Source organism: Cucurbitaria berberidis (assembly GCF_010015615.1).
Source record: "Cucurbitaria berberidis CBS 394.84 unplaced genomic scaffold K460scaffold_7, whole genome shotgun sequence".
NCBI classification, from domain to species: domain Eukaryota; kingdom Fungi; phylum Ascomycota; class Dothideomycetes; order Pleosporales; family Cucurbitariaceae; genus Cucurbitaria; species Cucurbitaria berberidis.
The window spans coordinates 1,320,462-1,345,787 of NW_024468941.1; the positions used below are offsets into that span (position 1 = coordinate 1,320,462).

The following is a 25,326-nucleotide window of genomic DNA, read 5'->3' on the forward strand; positions in this document are numbered from 1 at the left end:
TATAAGATTACACCTTAGTCATACCACTCTTCAACTCGAACCTATAAAAGTAAACTGAAAAAACGTCCATACAAAGCTGCGTGCAGCTCTAGGACCCCTCGATTCGGGAATGAGAAACACCAAGGTATACCGACGCCCTCCACCATGCCCATGAAAAACGCCCGTTCCTCAATTTTGCAAACATCCAGAACAGTACACCATGCACCGTTGAAACCGCCAATTCAATCTTCTCAAAACGCTTCCTAGGAAAATTTCCACCGATTGCCGCAGTTCATGCACTCGCAGAACGTCGTCATGGGCTCGTCGGCAGATCTCGTCTGCGCCTGGCTGTACGACACCATCTTCTGCTTGCACTTTCCGCACTGGAATTCCTTCGAAACGGACTTCTCCACCTGCGCAACCATGGCCTCGTTCATGTTTTCTTTATTCAGCTTCTCGTCCTCGGCACGGCGCGCATCTGACTTCATGTCGTCGTGTGTCATGACGACGAACTTCTTGGCGGGGACTTCGCCCGAGAGGACGCGCTTGCGGAGTAGGGGGTTGGACTTGCTCTTCAGGTTTTGGAAGAGGGAGCGTATCTTGCCCTTGTACGCGTCGTTGAGGCTGCCCGCGTTGGCGTAGGCGGCGGCTTCGATTTGTTTCGCGACGTTGAGAATCTCGTCGGGAACTAGAAATGGGTAAGCAAGGTACAAAGGTAGCTCACGTGCGGTAACTTACGGGCTTCGCTCATAAAGGCCAGGCCGTCGTACATCAACCGTACGCAGTTGTCGCGGGGCTCTTCGCCAGTGACCTGGTACTTCACCTTGTCCGTCTTGTAGTTGCGCTTGTCGGCAGGCACATCGTGCTTCTTCTTTGCCTGACTTGGAGCTGGAGATGATGTGCCTGACGGCGGAGCAGGTGATGCGCTGCCGTTCGCTGCTGCCACTTTCGCCGGGGTGCCCTTCTTCGGCTGCTTCTTGACCTCGTCCCTCCATTTCGAGACCAATTCTGTAGCGAGCCTTTGTACCGCGGGGTCTTTGTGAGTGCGGAGGCGGTTGATGGTAACACCGATTCTTGTCTGGCGCAACAGATCCTCGGTCGCATGAACGCCAGTCTTCAGGTCGTTGAGTAGCTTTAGGACAGAGGCGCTAGGTTCGTTTTCTTGAACCGCCTTGCCAATCGCCTTGCCGCGAAACTCGATCTCTTTAGCATCCATGGCCATGGTAAAGGTGGGGAGTAGTCGGGTTGGTTGGTCGCGTGAGTTAGCGGGGATTTTATATAAGTGTTGCTAAAGAGACCGGGCGAAGACGCTGAAGTTGAGAGCGCTGGTGTCGTGTGCTCGGCGGGAGAGAGTGGGTGACAGCTTTTGATTGCGATGGAGTTTGGTAGTTTGCTTCAAGGCCAGAGCGCGCCAAGACGCGCTAGCCTCCGCGTTTACTTCCTGGCCCGAACGTTGAGGGAGGCACAAACGTCTAATCCGCTATATAACAAACTTGAGAACAACTTTACTTCGCTATATCAACTACCCGATTGCTATTGAGCACGCCGGCTTACGCGATGGCCGAAAATGCGCCCCCAGGAAGCGCAAACAATACCTCCACTGATGCCTCGCGCGGAATGCCCTACTACGAGCGACTACGACGCGACCTACGTGAATCATTGAACAAGAAGCGGCTGCTTGATAACAATCTGGTACACAAAGCAACCCCCGGGTTTTCGAAGACATGTGCTTACCTTTCCGTGCAGCTACAGCTCGAGGAGAACATCTTGCGCGTCGAGACGCAGTACCTCGAAGAAACGAGCGCCGGGAACATCATCAAGGGCTTCGACAACTACATCAAGGGCGCTGCGACTACGACTACGACAAGCGGAGCGGGAACTGCGACGCGGCGAAAGGCTCCGATTAGCGATGTGGATAGGATCTTCAGCCGGAGCTCGAATGCCTTTCTGAGAGTATGTTGAGGGACACACGACCATGTTCTGCGACGTGGACATGAGGCCAAAGAAGTTCCGCTAATTTGGCTCCTTAGGAAGTATCGACACCTGCGTCTATACAGACGACTCCCTCGCACGCAGCTACACCAACCTCGTCCTTTCCTACGCGCGAGTCAAGCCAGCCTACAGCGAACGGTACGAAGAAAACAGGCGGAGGAAGTAAGAAGAAGAAGGCAGAAGACGAGGAAGACGAGGACAGCAACAAGGCGAAGCGGCCGAAGATTTCCTATGGAAGAGAGTGAGGATTCGGTGCAAGACTCCGACATCGCCATACGAAGGCGATTTGCCATGAATAGTGATTGGAATTGCAGGGCACTTGACGCAAGCCGTGCAACAGTCTTATGGATCCCAGGGTGGAGCAACTTCGGGTTGGACATATTAGGAAGGTTCAAACTAGCGGTAAGAGAGAAGCGAAGTGCGCGTGGTCAGTGGCTAGCTCGACTGCAGCGTGCTGAAACTGCTCCTGGTAGATGGTGGGGTATCGCGACGGCCGTTATGTCTCGATGTCAGACCCATGTCTCTCGCCGTTGGGCGACACTGCATTCCGGCGAGGAGATTAGATACTGACTGTTACTTGACTGTTACTTGGGGTGGTAGAAAGAAGCGGTGGAGCGCTCTTGGCACGGGTACATGCAACTTCTACCGTTCACTGCTGCCGAGTTTATGACTTGCAGCATCGCTGAGCGGGTTTCATGCCGCTTGAGGGCTTGCATGGTGCGTTGCGTTGCGTTGGCGCTACTCGAAGATGGGAAGGATTGCGTGTGTAATCAGGAAATAAGAGTGACCTGTGACTGGTGGCGGTGGTGCTGCTTTACGCCACGCAAATTGCATCCTAAATGAATGAAGATTGAATTCACCATCTCTCCCCGCACTTCCGTTGACGCAACAGCCGCATTGTTGATTCAGAACCCTGTCCTTGCCATTAACCGCTGGAGAGACCCTTCTTCTCGCCTCAGGGATGGGACGCAAGGACGTCCATAATGCATGCCATTTGGAAGCATACCTGGCAGTTTTTCGAGAAGGATTTGAGTGCTTCGTTTAAACTTGAGGCGGTAGCGCGGATTGTGGGTTGTCTGTCACGAGTGGGAGGAGAAGAGTCACAATGGGCAGGCAGGCTACAAACTTCGCATCCCTGGATTTCCTAGTATGCGGAAATAATAAACATGAGCCGACCACACGTACAAGGAAGGAGCAGAGAATTCGGGGGGCGGGGAGGTGTCTCGCTCCAGTCAACTTTGCTGTCTCACAAGTAGGGTCATCGCCACAATTAGTACTCTCTTTTCTAGAAACTATAGCCTGTGCTTATGCTTTTATTAATTTACTAAAGCTACTACTTAAACTAATTTAAATATATATACTGCTGCTACTAATTTTATAATTATTATTTAAATAGTTAAAAATAGCTTTACTTATTATTTTAGTACGTATAAAATATTTTTTTATATTTAATACTGCTAATTAAATATAAATTAAGCTTTATACTAATTATAAATTATATAATACTAGCTAAAATAGCTTTTTTTTTTACTACTATAAAAAGCCTTACTTTTAATATACACGTACTTTTTAAAAATACTACGCTAATAATATTGCCTGTAACTAAATTTAGGCTATATATAATATTTTACTATTTTTATAGCTTTTTTAATAATTTTTATACTTAAATTAAATTATACTATATTTAGTAGCATTGCTATTTTAAAACTAAAATGCTAATAAAGCTACGTAAAAATAAAAAAATATTAAATAATAGCTAGGCTAGCACATAAAGCGCGTGGCTTTAAACTTGTAATTGGGGCGGAAGCTACGCTTGAAATTGACTAGAAGATGGATGTGGTTGCTCGGGGGCGGGCTGCGATTGATACGCTGCCTCGCAACGGGGTGGCTAGTAACTAACTAACCATTGCCACTCTGTCTTTCGTGATATGTGCAAAGTTTTTGAAGACTGTGAAAAAAAATAGAGCTGCCGAAGCGGGTGGCAAGGTGCATTCGGATGGCTTTACAGAGGAGCCGTGAATGGACAGCCGGTTACCGGAGGGATTGGAAGAGTGCTGACCCTTTCCAACCATCACAGTCTGAGTCCCGTAACCGCGACGGCGCAACCGCGGCTCGTCAGCCTTGTGTTTCGTGTTGCTGTGAGGTGTCGCGTCCTACAGATGATCATTGCGGGAGAAAGAAAAAGGAGGCAGGGCCCTAACGGTCAGTCAGGCACGCTACAGCACGATCTGATCTCACAGTCTGCCTCGGTACGAGCTGGCCCACGTTAATAAGCGGTTATTATTCAAAGTAGATACACACTATATGCCAAAAGACAAGACTTGCAACCGACCTGCCTGATGAGCGAGAAGTCCAACACTATGTCAGCACCCAGCTGCTTTTCGCCTGAAACCACCGGGGGGCATGGCTGGCTGAACCACTACGGGCTGCTCACCCTACCCTCTCGTTGTACTGCCTCCGATACGGCGACAGGGAGCAGGGAAGACGCCAGCACACAACAAACGATAGCATAGCTCTTGAAGATAGCCCCGAGCGCCCCCAAGTGCCATCGGCAGGCATCCCACTCGCTGACAGTTGGGGGGTTGTGGATTCAGGGTCCAGCGCCTCTAGCAGGGGGGTTGACGCAGGATGATGTACGCCAAGTCAAGAACCTGGTTCAAGACCCGGACGCCATTGATGGCATTGCGGAGACAGGCTGGTGGTTTTCCTGTGTGTGCTCAGCAGGATCAGATGACGAGGGCGGAGACGTCACTGTGTCAGATTGTGAGGAAAAGGGACCCGGGACGGTATAATGCAACGATAACAGGGTCTATGATTTTGGCGCATTCCTTTCATATCCTACACGGAATGCGTGCGTCATTTTCGCTCGTTTGCTGCACTCGTCTGAAACGAGCGAAGCCACCCTGGCAACTCTTTGCTGGGTAAATCGCCTTCAAGCTACTACTGTACAAACGTCATGCATACCACCTCGACGATATATCCGACCGAGCGTGGTGCTAAAGAGGGTCTAAAATATTAAAGATAATAACGAATGGTGATGCTCCATGACGACATGGGCCGAAGCCCGTGACGAGCCAAGAAAAGGTCGGTAGAGGGATTAAACGAAAAAGAAAAAAAAGTCAAAGGAAACCAGGGACCAGTGTAGGTAGCAGCGTATTGATACAGGTGAACGACGAAAAATGTCGCTCAGGGAAAAAGGGTACTCGCAGTGAAATCGAACGCCAAAACTCCGCAACAGCCCCTCAGCTGCAGAGAGGGGCTGGGTAGGTATCTCGAAAAACCTGTGGTGCAGCGATGGATAGAAGAAGAGTCGTCTCTTTGGTCGTGAAATGGTCCCAGTCTATCATGCGAACCAAAATGCGACGGTGGATATCTCAAAACGCAAACGGTGACTGTGGAAAACAACGACGTGAAGTCCGAGAAAGGTTGGGCGCGCTATGTGAATCAACAATGTTGATCACTTGAGTGATCGACAGTTTAAGCGTCGTCTGGAGACGGGGCATCCATGGCTCCATCTCCCTTATGTACTTTTCGGTGCCTCCTCAGATTGGATACAACTGAGAAATGGCGACCGCAGCCTTCCACCTCACAGGCAAAAGCTGTCATATGAATTAGTTTTTTTTTTGCTTTCTTCGATTTCAAAAAGGTTGCCAGCTGTGACTTACGCTTCTCGCCAGTATGACTATACATGTGGGTCTGCAACGAGCTTGGGCGAGTAAAGCGCTTGTCGCAAATCTTGCACTTGTGCTTCTTCTGAGAGCTTGACGATACCTTTGAGCTGAACTGGCTCATCATGGATTGAGGCGCAGGAGGCATGGCGGCGCCTAGGAGGGCGCTGGGGCGGGGCAGGGTTCGCGAATGGGTGAGGTCGACCGACTCGGATGCAGAGCTGTAGTCGGTCACGGAACCTTCACCACCGTAGTAGCCATTCGGGCCGTAGCTGGCTGACGAAATGGACGAGTGTGCCGAGTGGGTCGAGGGGAAGCCGTACGAGTCGGTGGAGCTGCGGCTGGTTCCCTGAGAGCCATAGATGTTCCTCGGGGTGATATCAGACTGGCTCAGGGACACCATGCCGCGGCTGGCGTCGAGGGCATCGCTGAAGCTGGTGCGCGATTGTTGCTGGGTATTCATTCTGCTAAAGTCAACAAGTGAACTTTGGCGCTGGCGCTGGGCTTCCACAGGCTCGTAGAATGCTAGTGAGGGGACTGACGGGTGTGAAGATCGACGGGAAGAATCCTGTTGATATGTGTATGGACCTCTCTCTGTGTTGCCATATTCGACCTGAGAATAAGGAGCCGATGTGGGTGCATAGGTTTGGTTGTTTGGTGAGGCAGAGGTAGCGTAACCACCAGTGTAACCCCGCGACAGGAGATCTTGGGAGGTATCAAGTAAGTTTTGGGCCGCATAGTTGGCATCCGGGAGAGTAGTAATACCTTGTCCCATGGTAGGTGCCGTGACTGCCAGGCTGTGGTAGGGAATGGCAATGCTGGTGGGCCGCTGGCTCGCGTGCTCCAGGCCAGCCGACACGTTGGGTGCGACGGAGCTCGAGTACAGCTGCTGCGGCGAGGGACCGGCTGACACCCATGGGTTGGTGAAGTGTGGTGGTGGTGGTGGTGGTGCTGCCGGGTAGCGCATATGCTCGTAACCCAAGCCGTTGAGCTGGGACTGCTGACGATTGTCGACTGCCATTGCCATTGCGATCCGAGGCGATGAGGTAGACAAGTGAGGAAAGGAAGGGTGATGATGATGATGATGTAGTAGATGGACGGGACGACTAGTAGATCCAAAGGGTGAAACGAGATAATTCGAGGGTCGAAAACGTGGAGTCGAGTCGATCCCAGGTACGTAGAGCGGTGGGATCTGCGAGCTTTTGAACTTGAGTCTGATACTGGGGAGACGCTTTGCTGTGGGTAGTCCGAGTCGAGTAATGATAGTCCCCTCGGTATGCCGATCAGTTGACCTCTGCTAGGCAGGAGCCCGTGTCGATGGTCCGGCGAAATTGGGAATAGGGCGCTGCGGACACCAGTGATGGGAGTGGCAGGGCGCTCGAGCGTTTCAAATGCAGCACAGCGTGTGGAGAAGAGGGTAACTGTGCAGCGGGTGGTTGCGTGTCGGCCGTGGGAGGAGGTCGGCCAATGTGATTCGTGGGAGCGCAACAGGGCCCAGCGACAAAGAAGAAAGGATGCGAAGGGAGCAGTGATGAATAGGGTATGGATAGTCTTTGAAACGTATGTTGTGGTAAGGAAGAAGAGGGAAGGTTTGGAACTGGGTGGGGTTGGGTGAGGGATGATCAGCGGGCATCAATTGGGGAGAGGTTGATTGTTAAATTCCGCTGCTTGGAGGGTTTACGTCTTTGGGTTCACAGCACCTCCTCCATCATAGGCTTGGAAAGCCAAGCATTAGCAGCAGCGGCATTAGCAGCATTAGCACCAGCAGCACCAGCACCAGCACCAGCAGCACCAGGTTGGCTGCTCGAACCCCGGGCGCACTACGTCGATGCAGGTGCAGGGCTCGGGCGCCACTAGCACAGTGCCTTCAAGGCTGCTTTTAGGCGTGTGGGGAGCAAAGAAGAGTCAAATGCCCACCGGCCGCGCGGTATCATCTGCTGCCCCCATAATACCTCTATGTATGCTCCAGTGTGTGTGTGCTTCATTCATGCTACTACTTACAAGACAAAGGCAGCCTCTACTGCTGCTACTACTGCTACCACTACTACTATTACTGCCGCCGCTGACTGTTGCCAACCATCATCAGGCGGCGATGATGCACCAGGATTGGCCGTGGCCGCTAGCATCACGAACCTCATCATCGCAGCGCCGCCGCCGCCGCCGCCCACCACCCGCGACTCAGTGGCCGATGGGGGGGCGGGAGGGGTTTTTTGCCTTTTGTTTTGGCGTGCAGTGACCACCACACCAAAAGCCAGGGTTTCGTCCAGGGGCCCTGAAGCGGACTAGTCCCTTCACTCACAATTGCATGCTGCCGTTTTAGTCCATGTGCGCTAGCCTGATGCGCGACGACTGTGAAATACTCCGGCCGCTTTGCTGACGGGTGCGGCGGCCATGGTGTCCTGTCCCATCCTGACGATCAGAGACCGATCTCCCCCTAGCCGTTGCTTCTGTCGATAACATACACAGAAGAAGGATGGGAAAAAAAGGCCCTTTGCTAAGGCGTGTTGCTCTCCCAGAGTGCATGGCGCGCCGCAAACTGCCCGAAGACGCTGCTGTTGCGGTATTCGGACCGCTGTCACCATCCCTCCTCCATCTCCACGTCGGGTTGCGTAAACGCGACGACTGTGAAGAACAAGTACCCCCCTCAGCAGTCGGCGGCCCTAGCGCTGGCTCCGCCGTCCCGTTTCTTCTTCTGTCTGACTCTCTCTTGTCAAGCCGCGACGCCTTGAGCCTTGCACAGACGCGTCGAGGGAAATTAGCCTCTCCTTTCAAACAGCGACTGTGCGTGCAGGCTAAGCACTGGTCAAGCGTTTGATCGCCATGCACCCTCTTTTGCAGGCTGGATATAGGTAGGTAGGCTGAGGGTCACGAGAGGAGCAATCTCGGCATCTGCCATGCTGCTTCATTCACTCAGGGCCCCTCGTTGTTGTGTATAGTGCTTGCTAGGGTCACTGTACCTGCTTCCAAAACACCCTTCCGCCCTCGAGTCCCGCACCGCAGACGTCTTGACGCTTGGCTCCAATCAGGCCCAAGACTGGGTCAACCGCTCCAACAGAAGAGCGTCATGGTGTAGCAGGGCCGAGTCAAGACACAGCAAGACGGTTGGGGGCTATCTTGGGCCTGTCGTGTCGCGGAACGAGGGGTTAGCTGCGAGGCCATGATGAGAGCCAAGGCTGGCGCTGTATCCATCCATCCCACCAGACGACGGGGGAGGAGGGTGTGAATTGTGCTGGCTCCAATGCCGTCATCGAGGGTATTAGCGCGTGCACAGACGCGCATAAGCGAGCTGTCATTGGCGACCGTTCCCGCGGTGTCTTGCCGGACAGCAAGCATGCAAGATGAGGTAGGAGCGGTCAAGGGTACGGCTGGCAACTGCCCTGCCATTGACTCTGCTTTGCATCTTCACACATCCACAATGGCGCCTTATTATCCAGTTGCTTCTCACGACGCCGTGCTGGTGTGCGTCGACACTTGCAGCGTGGCTTGGAAGAACCAAATCTGCTCCTGGGTGGGCTGGCTGCCCGACGTGGCAAACCACCACCAGAAAGAGAAGTAGAGATTAAGAGAAAAAAAAGCACCTTTCTCGGAAGCTGCCATCTCACCGCTGCATGGAGGTGGCTTGAGACAGCAAACCCGCCCGTGAATGGTCAGGTTTGGGGACGCAAAGGGCCGCCTTGCATCTCCAAGCCTACGTACGGGGACTCGAGTGTGTGACCCATGTTCCCATGATCTCCTCACACACTCCGGCGAGGCGCCTCATTATGCAGGGAACATCTGATAGGACAAACGCCCTCCCGCTCTCCATATCATATCAGCATGCGCATTCCATCCTGGCTTGCCCAAAAGTCACTTGCACCGTGTAGCTCCACGCCAACATCACGTCTTGCGCTACGCTGCTCTGCCCCATGTCCTTGTTCCACATCTGGTGAACGAACGCGGCGTCTTGACGGTAGGGCTGCGGGCCGAATACTACTATCGTGCTAATAAGCCGCCATGTGCTTTTTGAGGAGAAGCGGCCAAACGATAAAACCCTATACGCCCACAACACTCCCCCCGTGAGTGTGAGATTGGCTACTTATTCACGCCCAGGGTTAGACCAGGGCTCCGCATTCCTCCACCAGACCCTGCATCCCTAGCCTGCCTACATCAACCAGAGTTTAACCGTTTGCCTTTGCACTGTCTCCCACGGCTTGCCAAGCTCGTTGACTATATTTCGATAATAAGCTCTTGGTAAGCCTGGTTTTTTTATTTTATTCCCGATATTGCAGCTACTTTCTGCAGCAGTTTGTCGACTGTCTAGTCCAATGACTGAAGAAATCGTCAAACAAAAACCAGATGCTCAGCTTTACGAGAACATGGTGTGTGATATACAATGTTCAGGCAACTCTCCGACTTCAAAATGCTCAATGTTGATGCTGCGGAATAGTCCCCTTCCGCGCTGGTTTCCGGGTTGTGTGCTTGGCATTAAAATGCCTTCTTCTGTATCTATGCTTCTATGGGTAGAGTGGCGCACACTTCCATTCGAGCCGGGTATAGCAGCAATTGAGAAATTGCAAGTCCAGTCAGTCAAAAAGTAGTCGGCGAGGCAGCGAATCGAGTACCCAGTGTTATGGTACATTAACCAGAATGCCACTTCTTTTGCCATACTGACCAATCATGCATCGGTGCCCAAAGTGTCCGTGGTCGCATGCCGCAGAGCAAGGTGTCAAGGCCCGATGTAACACCCCTAAACGTAGCGCCAATTGTCCAATTATCAACCTGCGGTCATTTTCCGTCCACCAGGTCTGTGCCATTTCAACAAAGCTCCAAGTCCACGTGCAATCTTGGATCATCAGGCGTTTAGTATCAAGAGAACTTTGCCGATCATCATCCTCGAACCAGGAGACTGGTAGGGGGGGTATTTGGAAGATCACCTCTTTGAGCGTGGTAGCCATCTCGAAGCAGTGATGGGCGCATGGTGTCTTCGCAGATCTCAATAACGTCTACCATCTTAAACCATCCACAGTTCACGATATGGTTGATGTGACCCAGGCATCCCCCTGGCGCTCTCATGCACGTATTGCAAACGCGTGATATACTAGTACCACCCATGTAGAATAATCTGACAGCCGTTGTGGACGCTTTGGACTCCGTGGAGATGCTCCATCTTGTATCGGCTTCGGCCATGTGATTGGAGAAATATGTCGTTCTTGAGCACGTACATGCTGCATGAAGATACCCGCATTCCCCTTTTTGCTGCAGGGATCCAATGCGACCGTTGAACACAGTTGCTATCGTGCGTGCTGTCTGTGAATAAAAAAGTGCGCCAAGCCGCAAGGAAGACCTGTGCGAATTAAGTGAGGCTAGTGGTCGCCGACTATTAACATCCAACAAATCCAATGGACATCCTAGTGACACCCCCAGAACCGCGAGCCGCAGTATCATGGCCATAGAACCTCGGTCAACATTGTTTTCCCCAGTCCCACGCTCGAATGCACGAGCTGCATTTGCCAAAACTTTGTGCTTCCTTGCAACCTATTGCTGGCGTTCTGGGCAGCAGTAGTGCATACACATGCGACTGCCACATACTAGGAGCTAAGAATCATTCTCGACCTGAATAGAGGCCTCCTAGGTTCAGCGTTTGCGCTCCGAATCACTCGCGTTCCGTTCTGTAATCGTTTGCTCGCTCTCACGCAGTCCAGCCTTCGGCAGGACCGGCCGAGGCAGCAGGAGTCCTTGTCTACTATCACTTCGACTTTGAGGTTGGTTGACTATGCTCGAGCTTGCATCAGGTGAGTCCAAGTTCCGTGGCACGATGGAATCCGCGTCCGCCTGCTCGTGTACGAGCTTCTCGATGTTTTCCTCAGTAAGCGGCATCGAGGGGTCAATGTCCCCCTCCTGAGCACCATGATGGTGGAACAGCTGCGGCCCACCGAGAGAGAGTAATTTGTCGTCACGCAACTTGGTATCTCTCTCTTCGGCATGAATGCGCCGTATAGCCCTGTCACCCTCGTCCTCGGTGGTTCTCGCAAGGGCCGCATCACTTTGGTAGTGGAGGCGGTGAAGTCGAGCAGCTAGTGCTTGCGCCGTTGTTTCAGGTTCGATCGGGAAACCTTGCACCTGCGGATGATCTTTTGCGCTAAGGCTTGCTACGGCAGTTGGGGCCGATTTGGACGCGACGCCATGTTGATCATTGTCGTTTGTGGGTAGTTTTCTCCTCGCCGTTTTTCGCCGTCCCTCGATCGCCCACTTGACAAGCATCTACCAAGAGTCAGCGGACCCACTATGGGGTTCAAGGAACTTACCTTCTCGAGTAGTTTTCCTTTGACGGGCTTGGCCAAGTAGTCCTACACATGGTCAGCATCACGAGACTACGATATCGAATAGGGGTTCATTCGCCGAGCAATACTCACGTCCATACCAGCAAGGGTGCATTTCTCCTTGTCCCCCTGAATAGCGCTGGCCGTCATGGCGACAATTGGGACGCTCCGAATTTCGGGTTTATCTTTCCAGGCTGCTTCGGTCCTAATGGCATGCGTGGCACTGTACCCGTCTCTGATAGGCATCTACATGACGATTGTCAGCAAGCGCTCTATGCGATCAGTCTACCCTGCATATGTACCTGGACATCCATCAAGATGATATCAGGACGCGGATGGCCTGGCCCGAATTCCTTCATAAGGTAGTCCAAAGCCTCTTGGCCATTCCAAACAGCATTGACCGAGAAGTGCAGCTTCTTGATCGTCTTCAAGGCAATCTGTTGATTGATATGGCTATGTGCACGTGGTCAGAACACACATGTCAAGAGCAATATAGGTAGCAATAGGTCCACTTACTTGTCCTCCACAATCAGAATATGGAAATTCTGTCTCTCGCTATCCGACAGGTTCATAAGATGATCTGGAATATTAGTGTTCAAGAGTGGAAATGATGGGAGGCGGGAGTGCCCGTTAAAGATATTCGGTGTTAGTGGTGGTGTGCGATCTTCAGCGCTGCCGACAGATACTGACACATCACTTTGGAGACGATCTGGGATAGACTCGAGATTGACCAAAGGTGAGCCGTCGTCCTGGTAAGGTGCTTTGCTGAATGGTATCCAAAACGTTGCGGTAGTTCCTTGACCAAGCCGAGAGTCTAGCCAGATATTGCCTTTCATCAGCCCGACCAAGTTTTTGCTGATCGTCAACCCCAGACCCGTGCCGCCGAATCTACGAGCCGTGGACGAATCTGCCTGACTGAAGGGCTGGAATAAACGCTTCCTGACCTCCTCTTCGATTCCGATACCCGTGTCGCTCACTGCGAAATTAACGGTAACAACATCTTTTGTCTCTTGGCTGATCGATACTGTAAGCTTGACCAACCCCACCGATGTGAATTTGATGCTGTTGGTTAGGACGTTGGTCAGAATCTGTCTCAACCTGCCTGGATCTCCCATCACCCTCAAATCTTTTTGGACCTCCGCCTGGATAGCACTCTCGTACGCCAAACCTTTCCTTTGCGCTGCGAAAGACATCATTTTGTTGACGTCCTGTAGGACCACACTGAGACTAAACTGCACCTCTTCAACGTCTAATCGTCCAGATTCTACCTTTGAAAAGTCGAGGATGTCGTTGATCACAGTCAGGAGACTGTTTGCTGACCGATGGATATTCTCCGCGCACTCTTTCTGCTCTTCATCGAGATTCATATCGAAGAGAAGCTCGCTCATACCGATGACACCCGCTATCGGTGTGCGAATCTCGTGCGACATGTTGGCCAGGAACTGAGACTTCATGCGACTTGCCTCCTTCGCTGCTGCCGCATTGGCCAAAAGTCTAGAGTTCTCCTTCTCTTGCTCCTTCAACTGCTCCTCTCTCTTCCGTAGCTCGGTGATATCCATAGAGACGCCAATGACCCCATCAACAAACGCATTGCCTTCGACGCCTGCTATTCGGGATGAACTCATAAAGGGCACCAGGCGTGTGCGGTAGTAGCGAGCTCCCGACGTATATCTCTCTACTATTTCGTCTGCTTGTTTGCCGTCGAGGATTTCGCGAATAGGTTCCTGCCAACGCTCCTGGTCTAAGCCATTCATGCCGAACACATCATAGATATTCTTCCCCAGTGGACTTTCCTTCCTCTGGTTCTTTTCCGTGGTACCCTCCAGAAGGATCAGCTTATTGTCCCGGTTGATAGCCCACAGCATAATTTTAGCGTGTTCAATGACTCGTTGCAGTTGCTCCTTCATCTGGCGTGCTTCCTGCCGTGCCACTACTAGGTCGTGGATGTCAGTACATGTCCCAAACCACTTAACGATGCGCCCCGAGTCGTCATGGAAAGGTAGCGCTCGCCCCAACATCCAGCGCCACTCTCCGTCGTATCGTTGGCACCTGTACTCGGTATTATACTCGTCGCCCGATTTCAAGGAATGGAACCAACGACTAGCTGTTGCAGCCATGTCATCCGGATGGAAAGGGAGTCGCCAGCCTTCGCCTAATGACTGATCTACCGTCAAGCCCGTATAATCGTACCAGCGCTGCGAAAACCAGTCGTGCATCCCATCAGCCGTTGTTGTCCAAACCATTACAGGCATAAAGTTCGCAATGTATTCGAATTGCTTCTCGTTCTCTTCGATCTGCGCAGCAATCTGCTTGGTGTATTGCGTGATATCCTTGAGAATGACAATACCACCTAGGAACTCTCCAGTGTCTTCGTGTAGTATAGGCTCCCCACTGATTTCAAACACGATTCGAGTGCCAGTGACCGGGTGTCGCATACCGATTCGCCGTTGCTCGACGCGCTGTTGTGTGCGGCATAGCTCTATGATCGGAAACTCATCGAGAGGCAGTTCGCGTTGGAAATCCTCGGACCATACAGTGTATTGTGACAGGAACGCTCTTTGATCGCCTGGCATATATGTTCCATCTCTCGGCATCAATCGAAGCAGGGCCCTATTCGGTATTCCAAACCCTTCATCTTTCCACATCGCTACACCCTAGGTTAGCTCAATGCCGAAACTTCTAACAGACCGAAGTAAACGCTCTACGAACCATATGCTGGCATATTTATAGCATTAAGAATAGCGTCTTTCAATTGTGAAGCTTTTTGAAAGACGGATGCCGAAGTGGACACATCATTGCTACTCTTCCGAGGTGGACCACGCGGAGGAAATTCAGGCTGCTGCAGAGTTGGCGTAGTAACTTGTGATGTCGAGTTCGAGTTACCATCTGACCGGCGACTAGATGAGGAACTTGATCCGGAGCTACGGGGCTTGCGGAGATGGGATGCAGCATTCGTTCGGGTTACGATTCGGCTTGAAGGCTGCGCACTGCGGGGTGGTGGTTCTGCTGCTGCTGCACTTGTGAAAGTCAAGGTGAAGTACTGGGTATCCTCGATGCTCCAGATGGAGACTATGCAAGTTGCTACCATTGCTGGGTTTGAGCCTTTTCTCTCCAATTTTTGGGCTAGACATGTTGGGCCTTGAGCGAACGATGCAATGACTACTTCGACAGACACGTCGTGTACCGTAGTTCGTGCAAGATTCGTGCTACTTAGTTGTGGAAATGCATTGTTTGCTGTAGATTCATTATGGTGATGTGGCGTTGCTGCTGTAGGGGTAGAGTGTCCACTCTCTGTGTGCTCTTCAGCTGCATCTGAGCTGTTTGCAATCGAGTCCTCAATAACGGTGTTTAGGAAATGCTAAACAAAGTCAGCGAAATTATTAACAATAGCATCTTCTAGATGGCAGCACAAACTTACTTCCCAAGTTATCAACAACGGTGAGCCATCTTGTAGAAGATCAATCCCAAGGTCACCCATAGGCTTATCTTGAAGAACTTCTGTAATGGAAGAGCCGTGGAAAGCGGTACTTTCAAAGTCGATTCCCAAGAGCCGGCCAATGGCCTCGTTTGCTAGAACTACGGTCTTTTGTGAAGACAAGACAAGCAGTGGGACCGGTAAGTACTGCAGTGCAGTAAGAGATGCCATTGTAATGGAGGGAGATAGAAGATGTATTGACAAAGAGTCGCTGTGTATCGAGCTTGGAGATGCGGATCTGGACCTGGATCGTTTGTCCATGTCGAAGTATCCATTCTCCGTGCCTTCCATCTTAGCCATTACGATTATTGCGGTGACGTGCTATCGTCAGTAGAGTAGTCAAAGCGATCCGTGTCCCGTGCTTGAATTAGTAGTACAAAAAAGTATCAGTCATATAAAGACTGTTGTGGGAGGAACAATACGATCAGAGCACCTCTGATCCTCCCACATTGAGCGATCAGCGCGACCAGGTCATGGAGGGAGTCGCGCGCAGAAGTGTTGGTTGAAGGTACCGAGAGTTCAGTTTGTCGACGTGTGTGGGGTGGGTATGTTCGGGGAGATCCTGTAGATCAATGGTTCTAGACTGGTCGATCGGGTCTTGGTTGGCGAGGTAATTGCAGTGGTTATGTGAGAGAAGGGTTGAGTTCGAACAGAAGCTGGCGAGCGCGAAGCACTACAGAGGCAGGTTGCGAGAGAAGAATGAGCGGAGGACTAACATCGGAAGTGTTGCAGGGCAAACGGTCTAGAACCACCTTTAGGGGTGCCACCGCGATGACGTTGTTCAAGCTATTAAATGAGACGGACGGTGTGACCGGGCTTGCCTGTAACTACTAGTAGCGTCTCCGTGCCCCACGAGCTGGGGAAACATGTCTGAGTGCGGTCTGGAGCGAGTGCTGGGCCTTTTGTTTATAAGGCGCAGTCTCACACCAGCATGAGCAGAATTATAGCTGACCCAAGGATGTTGTGACAATTGGAGTGAAGCTTTGTATGATGCTGGTTGAAATGCTATCCCGTTATCTCAGTGAGGAGCACTCCTGTCATATATTATCCTTACTGTATGGTTCGACAAGTTATCTAAAATCCGTAGAGCGAATATGTGGGCCTTGGCGCTGATGACCGTACCCCTGCTCCGAGCTTCGCGATCGAGGAACGGTCGGACCAGTCAAGGTACCAAGATACCATGAGGGCGCATTTGCACTGTGCGATATGGGCACTCGCCAGACCACATATACACACCTTAACCTTGAGTCAAAGGCTGTTTATGTCTAGTAAACCTTGGGAAAAGCAACGCTCCCGTGGTGGTGTCAAGTCTTACCCAGGAATGTATAGTCAGACACATTAACCCATTCAAGGTCCATATGATTCGGACTATGTTGTAAGCTGATAGATCGCGTAACAACAACATGCTCCATGTCGATGAGCACGAAATTCCACGGTACCAGGATGTAATTTTTTGAAGGCAAATGCTGTGAAGATTACATAAGCCAGTCTTGAATGCCAAGACGGTGACTTCGAACAACACGACAACAAGTGTCTTTCTGGTAGGCAGCGACTTTTGCGCCTCAACGACCCCTCTAAACTCACAACTTAGTACGAACGCTTACAGAACACCCTCTTGATCCTGTCTCAACGTATACGATGCTACTCTTCGGCCTCGGTGGCCTCTTCTACGGTATGCGACTCCATGGAGGCTCAGTTACCACTTTACTGACAAAGGCAGTTGCTGTACTCCTCGTCAACGCTATAGCAATCCTTTCCGAAGACAGATTCCTCGCACGCAGTACGTCTGAAACTCCACAGCTCGCCCGACGCCCACACTCCGTTATACTAGCACTTAGCATTCGATACAACCTACATTTCAAGATACCATATAACTAATAGCAATTTCACAGTCGGCTGGACAGCCTCCGCAGAACCTGGATTCGGTGGCCAACGCGATGATTCGAGCATCAAAGCACGGTTGATCAATTTGGTGTCTTCAGTACGGACGCTAATGAGGAGTATGTCTGGCCCCGCCTAGAGAATCTGTCATGACAGATGTCTTTTCTTATGCGCATTACCTTGACGCCTTTGAAGGCTTCGGAACATGTTTGGAAGGCCACGCTGACAGTTCAATAGTACCGCTCATTTTCATCAACGTCCTCATGATAGTCTACTTGCTCGTCTTGGGATGATCACAGCGCATACACGGCAATAGAGTTCACGGCGTTTCTGGAAAGCATAGCACACGGCGCAAAGGAATGGGTGGAGACGGAAAACATTGGAACAAGGTGCACAAGTGTACTCGGTGTTCGTTGGCGACCGATATCGAAGACTTGCGAGGCGACAGACAGCATGACAGTGCTCTGAGATATGCAAGGAGATACCAAAAGATAGCGACGGATCATTATATGCTTGGAAGAAGAGATGAAGAGTTATACCCACACATGCGCCGGGGTAGGATTTGCAACAGAACTTGATACGATTTGCAATCACAAGTATATACTATTGTAAATCACGACGAATGGACATACGGCCTTGAAGTTCAAGACCAAGCCTAGTAACATCTCGAGGCATCGAACTTGATGGGACTTGATCAGAGTTGGCGCAGAGTTGGCGAAGTGTCGGACTATTACGAGATGCCGTTCAGGTTAGGCTAGAACATGCTCGTCAGATGTGACAATAACGCGCCTCTGCTCTTCCAATACAACATCCTGGCTTGAAAGACCCACAATCTATGATCTTTGAACGGAAGTAAAATTTCTATGGGTTTAAGGACTGCAAGATATTTTCTACGCGTTCTTACCTTCGGAGGATGCTACACATGTTCACCCGTAGTGAAGGAAATGCCTCTACATATGCCTAGGTTGTTCTATTGAACACGAAAAAAAATGCAGTGTTCGCTGAGCTATCATCTTTTGCAGTTACCAACATGAGATGAATGGGACAGGCCAGCGTCATAGTGAGAGTCCAGTAGCAAAGATGGAGAGGTTGGAAACTCGCGGCTGGTGTCACGATGCTGCTACAACACACCATGACTTCACGAATGAAACATCGCCAATGCAAACTAGGAGATGGGTTTCGCTGCTGCTGCTTTATTATGGGAAATGTACTGAGTGACTTGGTAGAAATTGGACGGATCAAAGAAGAAACAATAATCCATGGATATCATGCTTAGCTCCCAAAACTCCAAAGTCCATCTCCGTCTTCATCAAATCCATTCATTAATAGAAGTCCTTCCAATCCCCCCAAATAATGTCTCCCTCATATTTCTTCATAAGATAACCGGTAGGATCCTCACCCTTGACATGTGCCCATGCTCCCGCAAAATGCAGAACAAACATGCCGTGCTCCCAAGGCTTTCTCAACTCGTCGAAGCAAGAAATCTCCTCCGGGAAAGCATTGAGCTTCCACTGCGGCATTTTGTGCACCCTATGTGCGCCCGCCTCGTCCTCTTTCATCAACTTGAACAAGGCGTCCTGCTCGTTCAGATTCTCACCCTTTGCCTTTGCGTCATCATCTAAAGCCCACGCGTCGTACATGAATTTGAGTGACCTCTCGTGTCCGCGTATGAGAAAAGAGCCTCCGTTGAAGCCGTTACAGTCGTGGGTGACGATGTAATCGATGTCATTGGGGTTCGTCGCGTTGCGGAGTTCTTCTTCAATTATGTCCGTGACCTTTATGTCGGTGTTGGTGATGAGCGTGTCGAAGTCTAACCACCATATCCAGTCGTATTTGCCGGATTTGATGACCTTCTCCGCCATGTTGAATTTCCAGTATACGACGGCGCGCTCGGTATGCGATTCGTAGTCGACGAAGAGATCGTAGCCATGGCGGCGGGCATAGTCTATCAAATATAGGTAAGATGATTGCTTCTGTAAGGTTCTTGACAGGGGAGCTGAGCTCACGGTCTTTATTCTTCACAGACAGGTAAACATACGACCTCTGCTGCGTAATGAAGGTCAGGACCGCGATTCTCGGCGACTTCTTCCCCACCTCGGCACGCGGTGCTTCAGGGGCATCATGGTTAGGACCCTGACTGAGCTGCCATCCAAAGAAGGCGAGGAAGACCAGGAGGAGGAGCAGCGATGGCGGAATCCGTCTTAGTGACCGGATGAGCATGTTTGGCAAAACAGCAGGTGTATGCCTACTGGGCTAGAAAGGGGAAAAGCAGTGGCATTGTAGCCTTACAAAAGCAGACGCGACATAATCGTAGGTGGTAGCACTCGGAATGCCAAGCATGTGAGGGATGTGGGATTGGTTAGGAGAAGGGAGGGTTGGAATTCTTCGGGTCGAGACCACGGCTGGGATGCAGCTGAGATGGAGCGAGGAGAGCCCTAGTTGGCCCGCACTATCTTGAGCCGGATAAGGCGGCAGGGTGAGCGGGCATTTCACGTGGAATGCGCAAGAACGATTGACGACGGACGTGAAGACCAGCATGGTAATCATAGTGTAGGTGCAATACGAGACGCGCATATAGTGGGCCCATCAGTTTGTAGGGGCTGTCAGGCACTCCGCAATTTGGGTTCACGGGAGCGAGCTTGGGCCGCCAGCGCTTCCGTCCTTGTTCCCCAGTCGACGACGTCTGCGTCCGTACCGTCTCGAAGTGTGAGACTCATAAACATCAACGACTACGGATCGCTTCGGATCGCTTCGTTTTGCTTCCTCTAGGCATCTCTTACTCTGCTTTATACTGTACTATCGCCATCATGTCAGGCAACGGGCAGTTGGTCGACGGCGTTTTGCATTGTAGGAAGGAAGCCCATCTGTACAACCGTGATATACCACTGACGCTTCGTAGGCGGCTGCAATTTGCCCGCGAGACGCTGGAGATCGCGTCAACCTAATGGAAACCGTTCCAAGTGGTGTAAGCCTGTTGTGCGCTCATACAACCCGCCGTCCGGCTCATGATGCACAGTTAGCAACTGCGGAAAAGGCCCTGAGGCCAAAGGATGTCGCTTTTTCCTCTGGGACCACGAAGCAGAACAACGCGGTTTCGCTTTACCGAAAGACTCTCCCATCGAGCCTGATCGACCCAATTCGAACACTCCCTCGAAACGCCAGCCTTCCCCAGCATCGCCATCGACAACACAAACCGGGGCGTTGGGACTAAACCGGAAGCGAACTCGTTCCATCAGTGAAGATCCTAACGACGAGCATGGATTTGGACAGTCCGACGATGGCCTCCGCCAGGTCAAGATCAAAGTTGAGACACCGCCTGTTGATGCACCGCCCGTTGAGACACCGCGCAAGGCAGTCAAAATCTCATACGATGCAACTCCTACTAAGGCAAGACAAACCAGCGCCTACGGACTCGAGACCCCTCAAACTGATCGCAGACCTGACCTCGACCCGTTCGCTTCACGATATCCGGTATCGAGCGGATCCCTTTTTACTCCCTCGCAGGTCAATGGGGATGGGGCCACTCAAACAGCAACACCCTCTTCATCGTTCGAAACTTCGACTCCAAGCCGTTATAGAAATGTGCCAGCAGATGATCTGGTACGAGATGTGGTCAGCCTACTACAAAGGGCTAACGTCCCAATCGGCGAAGAGACGGAGAAGGATCTTACAAGTATGCTATCGAAACATGCGAGAAGTGCTGAAGGATACAAGAGGGTCACTCAAGCTACTATCAAGGCGAAAAATGCGAAAATCACTGACCTTACCCAGCGTGTCAGTGCCCTTGAAATAGAGCTGGAGGCTGAGAAGAGCACAGTGGAGCTATTACAGTTGGAGACTGAACAGTTGGACTGAAGATAAGTAGCTGGGCACCCGACTGCAAAAGGGGCGGATACCCACATGTTCGGCAAATTTCCATTGTGGATTAGTATAAATATTTTCGTATGTCCATTAGGATACTGGTCGACGCTTTCTACCCTACAGAGGAAGACAGAACTCATACAAGCTGGTACTGGTGATTTCACGAGCGACTAGTTTCCAGTACGACGCTCCCATATATTGGGCACAACTATTGAGGAGGACAGGGCAGCGAACGAATGAATCTGGGAGACTCTGGAAGACGCCTGTATGGGCAAGTCGATCAGACCAAGATATCAGGCGGCCCACCTCCACGCTTACGTGTCCATCGCTCGCAGAGCGTGATTGGGAAAGGAGGCAACACGGGTCCGAAGTTTCTTAATCAATAGCTATATCCTCAAACCTTCGTCCTTACGTGAAGAAAAACATCGTCCAGCACGCAACTACGCCTCTATAGCACGAAATACGTACGCCAAAAGAAGGGTCCACACTTTGTGGCTTACAAGCAAGACATGCTAGGAGTATAGAATGGAAAGACCGTGACGTGACTGCAGCGGAGCCAAGATGCCCAGGCTCGTCAGCTCGGAAAACGGCACTGAGCCGCAACGTTGATTTGCCGGAAGTGATTCCTCCACAGGTAGCTGACGTACGCCAGGCCTCCGCCAACAAAATATCTCCACATCGCGCGGCGGAAGCTTGGCATCAACCCGCGAAACTCACGACCTCTCTAGAGCACACTAACGGAGAGTCCGATCTCCATCACGTAAGAGAGCATTTCCTGTGAGAAGAGCTTAATTTTGGAGTGGAGGGGTTCGAGGCTGCCGCGCTTTCCCCTCCCCACAGAACGATTGGTCTGTCCATCCGGTTGGGTTTGCTAATGGGAGGCAAGCCAAAGACTCTGACTGGGAGCCAAACACCGGACCAAACGTGGGATGAAGGATCGAATTATCCCTGCAGCTCATCGAGATCTTGGCAGGCCTTAGCAGGGCACTCACCATCAATGAGATACAAAATGAGATTTCCATCTCTTACTTAGCATGTCCATCGAGGCCCATCCTCTCCCTTCGTCTTTGTTTTCTCCCTCCTCTGCATATCACTATTTTCATAATGAACTACCTCAGAAAGGTAGGGGCCTGGGTTGCGCCTCCTCCGCAGAAGTCGGATGATGGACGTGATCAGTGGCCCTCAAGAGCAGCCTTTCTATTAGCTGCTATGGGTGGTTGTGCAGGACAAGGCAATCTTCTACGATACCCTTCTGTTCTCTATAATAACTACGGGCTCCAATGGTAAGATACATGTCCTACTATGTTGGTAGTGAACCTATATCTCATCTATTCACTAGGTTTGTTCCGTACTTGCTCGCCGTATTCCTCATCGCCATTCCGGCTCTGATTCTGGAGGTTTCGATTGGCCAAGCGTATCGCGGTGGTACTGTTATCGCCTTCAATAATGTGAATAAGAGATTAAAAGGTGTCGGCATGGGACCTGTTATTGTCAGCTTTATCGTCGTTCAATACTTCACTGTCAATTTGGCCTGGATTATGGTACATATAGATTCCCACCGATTATTGCTTTCATGGGACAGGGACTAACCCCAACAGAACTATTTCCGCTGGAGCTTTACTTCACCACTTCCCTGGAAGAACCGAATCGAAGATGGTACTAAGCCCCGAGTCAAACCTGAGTGCTGTCTCAAAGTGCCTACACCTAACAACCTAAACTTGCCTCTATGGCGATTGGGTTGATCAAGTGTGTGCATTAGGGATAAGCAAACATGTACCAGTTCTCTTTCTAAGAATAACGCTAACTTGCTGTAGTATGTGCGCCTCCTCCTTAGCAACTATCTGCAAGAAGCTCCCTGTGCGAGGTCTTACTATCCAAGACACCTCTAGGTGCCTCTCTTTACTTTGAGAACACACGCTGACTTTGCACCCCATTTGTAGTTTTACTGGAATGACGTTCTCAAAGTTGGCAACGTAACCGCGGGTAGCCTTGCTCCTGACGGCAACTCAGTTGCAGCATTCCAAGGGTATCCCGCTAAGGCTGTACTGGGAGAGACCGTTGGATGGAGTATCTTTATCTGGTTCCTAATCTGGGTTTCCATCTTCCGTGGAGTTGGTCTCACCGGACGAGTAGTGTACTTCACTATGGGCCTTCCGGTCGTAACGACTATTATCTTCGTTGGTCGGGCTCTATCTCTTCCTAATGCCAGCGAGGGTGTTGCTCTTGTATGGAAAACCTGGAGAAGCGATCAACTCGCATCGGGAACCGTTTGGCAAACTGCCGTAGGTCAAGTCTTTTTTTCTACTGGTATAGGTTTCGGGTACTTCACATCTTATGCCAGCTACAATCAGAAGCACTCCAACGCCGTTATGGATGCTATCTTGATCTGCGGTAGCAACGTCCTATTCGAGAACTTTGCCGCCTTTGCCGTTTTTGGCGTTGTTGGATATCTACGCAGGTGGCCAGAGGATGGTGTGCGACTCGGTGCCTTTGTAGTTGGTTTCTTGACCCTCCCGGAAGCCGTCTTGCAAATGCCGGGGGCTAACTTTTGGGCCGTACTCCTTTTTTTCACTCTCGTGGTTCTCGGCTTCAGCTCAGCCTTCGTTATGTTAGACGTTGTTGTTACGCTCATCTGCGATTCCGGTCTGGTCAAGGCTTCGCGCCCTGTGGTCGTCACTGTTTTAACAGTGATCTCCTTCCTAATGTGCATTCCATACTGCACGGAGTTTGGTTACCACCTTCTCGATGGTATAGACCGCTGGGTCAACAACGTCGCTCTGATCTTCGTTGTCTGGAGTGAAGTGTCAAGCGCTACTACCGTGTACCGATGGAAAGATATTACGGATCAAACTGGTCTACCCGCATTCATCGTTTACAACGTTGGATTCTTCGGAGGCCAGCTCTTCGGTATCAGTTTAGCACATGGCATCGGCAATCCTGGAGCGGGTGCTGGTGCTGGATTTGGCTTCTGGGCTGTCTGCTCGCTTGTGGCTATCTTCATTGCTCGAACACCTGATGCATCGGCGCCGAGCTTCTGGAGCCGCAATGCTTTTGCATGCAAGTTTTGGTTCCTTGCGTTCTACTCCGTAAGCATCCCGTAACGTCCATATGCTGCTTCTGAATGCGTTGACTAACACCATTCCCTAGGGTAATCAACTCCGCCGTGATTTAAATGTCATCGTTGGCCAAGGAAAGAACTGGAAAATCCCACCCTTCCTCCCTATCCTCCTACGCTACCTCTCCGGCCCTGTTCTCGCCATCATTTTCTCCTTCGCCTTCCCAGAGTTCCACAAGCTACGCTATGACCCCATGATGATCGCTGGATTCATCTTGTCGATTCTTACTATTATCGTGATCTTAGCGGGCTGCGTAATGCCGCGGTACTACGATGCGTTTATCCCCGTAAAACGTCGTGCTGAGGGTACCGAGTTAACGGTTGCAATGGAGACGAAGGGTGAGTTGGCGGGGAGGCCGATTGGGGATATGGTCAATGCGGAGGGCGGGTTGGTGAGGAGGAGTTTGAGTGATAATGAGAATGTGGATGAAAAGGGCATGAAGTAAACGATGTCGATTTGAGATGACCCATTAACAAATCTACTGGTTTGAAGACCTCAAGTTTCAAATAAGGACCACATTTAGACAGGAATTCTTCTAGCGCCACAATTAGAGTATGTCACGTATATATTGACGGCCTCATGTGGCTGGTATTTTCAAATTTGAACAGATCCCACAAGTATTAGCAGTGTTTCGGTGTTTCTATGGAATCTTTGTTCGGCGTGGAGCGTCTGGGAATAGGCACAGACAGGTGGTCTGCACGTTTATCCCCGCAATCGGTGTACCACTAACCTCGTGACAGAGAGCGTGCCACTCTCACTATTCCCATACACGTTCATCTAATCTTGAGTGACCATACCTAGTTGAACGCCCGAAGCGAATATTTTCTAGGGGTAATCTGGGGAAGCGAGAGGCTTATGTCTTGGACGGAGATATGGTCGAGCTAGCAGACGGCATGGTGGGACAAAGCTTCTCGTACGGCAAATTCTTCATCGCTGTCGCATAAATCACGAGGGCTTTGCCTTGAGCCTGAATTTGACTCACAACTGAATGTGACAGCCGAGTAACCTTGCTGGCAGATGTAGACTTCGCTGTCATTGGCCGGCGACGACGATCG

General features: G+C 51.1%; 10 protein-coding genes across 10 annotated transcripts; 4 read left to right on the plus strand and 6 right to left on the minus strand.

Annotated features, from left to right (window-relative positions):
* Positions 1 to 242: 242 nt before the first annotated feature.
* Positions 243 to 1,201, minus strand: K460DRAFT_411168 (transcription elongation factor-like protein s-ii; the record flags this gene model as incomplete). The annotated part of the gene is made up of 2 exons (XM_040937460.1): positions 243 to 667; positions 718 to 1,201. The coding sequence occupies 2 exons, from the start codon at positions 1,199 to 1,201 to the stop codon at positions 243 to 245; spliced, it is 909 nt and encodes a 302-aa protein (XP_040783153.1).
* Positions 1,202 to 1,536: 335 nt separating this feature from the next.
* On the plus strand, positions 1,537 to 2,216 carry K460DRAFT_381360 (NuA4-domain-containing protein; the record flags this gene model as incomplete). The annotated part of the gene is made up of 3 exons (XM_040935347.1): positions 1,537 to 1,671; positions 1,726 to 1,932; positions 2,010 to 2,216. 3 exons carry the CDS (start codon positions 1,537 to 1,539, stop codon positions 2,214 to 2,216), a joined length of 549 nt encoding a protein of 182 aa, XP_040783154.1.
* Positions 2,217 to 5,448: 3,232 nt separating this feature from the next.
* K460DRAFT_381361 (C2H2 conidiation transcription factor-like protein FlbC) lies at positions 5,449 to 6,666 on the minus strand (the record flags this gene model as incomplete). Its single annotated transcript, XM_040935348.1, has 2 exons — positions 5,449 to 5,570; positions 5,637 to 6,666. The coding sequence occupies 2 exons, from the start codon at positions 6,664 to 6,666 to the stop codon at positions 5,449 to 5,451; spliced, it is 1,152 nt and encodes a 383-aa protein (XP_040783155.1).
* A 664-nt stretch (positions 6,667 to 7,330) lies between these two features.
* Positions 7,331 to 8,162, minus strand: K460DRAFT_360243 (uncharacterized protein; the record flags this gene model as incomplete). The annotated part of the gene is made up of 4 exons (XM_040932256.1): positions 7,331 to 7,459; positions 7,557 to 7,593; positions 7,641 to 7,911; positions 8,018 to 8,162. The coding sequence occupies 4 exons, from the start codon at positions 8,160 to 8,162 to the stop codon at positions 7,331 to 7,333; spliced, it is 582 nt and encodes a 193-aa protein (XP_040783156.1).
* Positions 8,163 to 11,252: 3,090 nt separating this feature from the next.
* Positions 11,253 to 15,713, minus strand: K460DRAFT_297167 (putative histidine kinase HHK6p; the record flags this gene model as incomplete). The annotated part of the gene is made up of 7 exons (XM_040929687.1): positions 11,253 to 11,879; positions 11,924 to 11,965; positions 12,032 to 12,184; positions 12,241 to 12,391; positions 12,455 to 14,585; positions 14,648 to 15,296; positions 15,357 to 15,713. The coding sequence occupies 7 exons, from the start codon at positions 15,711 to 15,713 to the stop codon at positions 11,253 to 11,255; spliced, it is 4,110 nt and encodes a 1,369-aa protein (XP_040783157.1).
* A 1,338-nt stretch (positions 15,714 to 17,051) lies between these two features.
* K460DRAFT_411172 (Yos1-like protein) lies at positions 17,052 to 17,587 on the plus strand (the record flags this gene model as incomplete). Its single annotated transcript, XM_040937461.1, has 4 exons — positions 17,052 to 17,085; positions 17,134 to 17,193; positions 17,306 to 17,413; positions 17,532 to 17,587. 4 exons carry the CDS (start codon positions 17,052 to 17,054, stop codon positions 17,585 to 17,587), a joined length of 258 nt encoding a protein of 85 aa, XP_040783158.1.
* Positions 17,584 to 18,023, minus strand: K460DRAFT_371803 (uncharacterized protein). Its single transcript, XM_040934423.1, has one exon. It carries the CDS (start codon positions 17,798 to 17,800, stop codon positions 17,588 to 17,590), a length of 213 nt encoding a protein of 70 aa, XP_040783159.1. The 5' UTR covers positions 17,801 to 18,023; the 3' UTR covers positions 17,584 to 17,587.
* Positions 18,024 to 18,165: 142 nt separating this feature from the next.
* Positions 18,166 to 19,865, minus strand: K460DRAFT_390088 (glycosyltransferase family 34 protein). The gene is made up of 2 exons (XM_040935765.1): positions 19,301 to 19,865; positions 18,166 to 19,239 (listed from the first exon to the last, which is right to left on the minus strand). Exons 1-2 carry the CDS (start codon positions 19,512 to 19,514, stop codon positions 18,617 to 18,619), a joined length of 837 nt encoding a protein of 278 aa, XP_040783160.1. The 5' UTR covers positions 19,515 to 19,865; the 3' UTR covers positions 18,166 to 18,616.
* On the plus strand, positions 19,839 to 21,581 carry K460DRAFT_371805 (uncharacterized protein). Its single transcript, XM_040934424.1, has 3 exons — positions 19,839 to 20,141; positions 20,194 to 20,259; positions 20,311 to 21,581. The coding sequence occupies exons 1-3, from the start codon at positions 20,102 to 20,104 to the stop codon at positions 21,147 to 21,149; spliced, it is 945 nt and encodes a 314-aa protein (XP_040783161.1). The 5' UTR covers positions 19,839 to 20,101; the 3' UTR covers positions 21,150 to 21,581.
* A 197-nt stretch (positions 21,582 to 21,778) lies between these two features.
* On the plus strand, positions 21,779 to 24,816 carry K460DRAFT_323443 (SNF-domain-containing protein). The gene is made up of 5 exons (XM_040930542.1): positions 21,779 to 22,438; positions 22,495 to 22,696; positions 22,754 to 22,825; positions 23,096 to 24,241; positions 24,303 to 24,816. Exons 1-5 carry the CDS (start codon positions 22,260 to 22,262, stop codon positions 24,714 to 24,716), a joined length of 2,013 nt encoding a protein of 670 aa, XP_040783162.1. The 5' UTR covers positions 21,779 to 22,259; the 3' UTR covers positions 24,717 to 24,816.
* Positions 24,817 to 25,326: the final 510 nt, after the last annotated feature.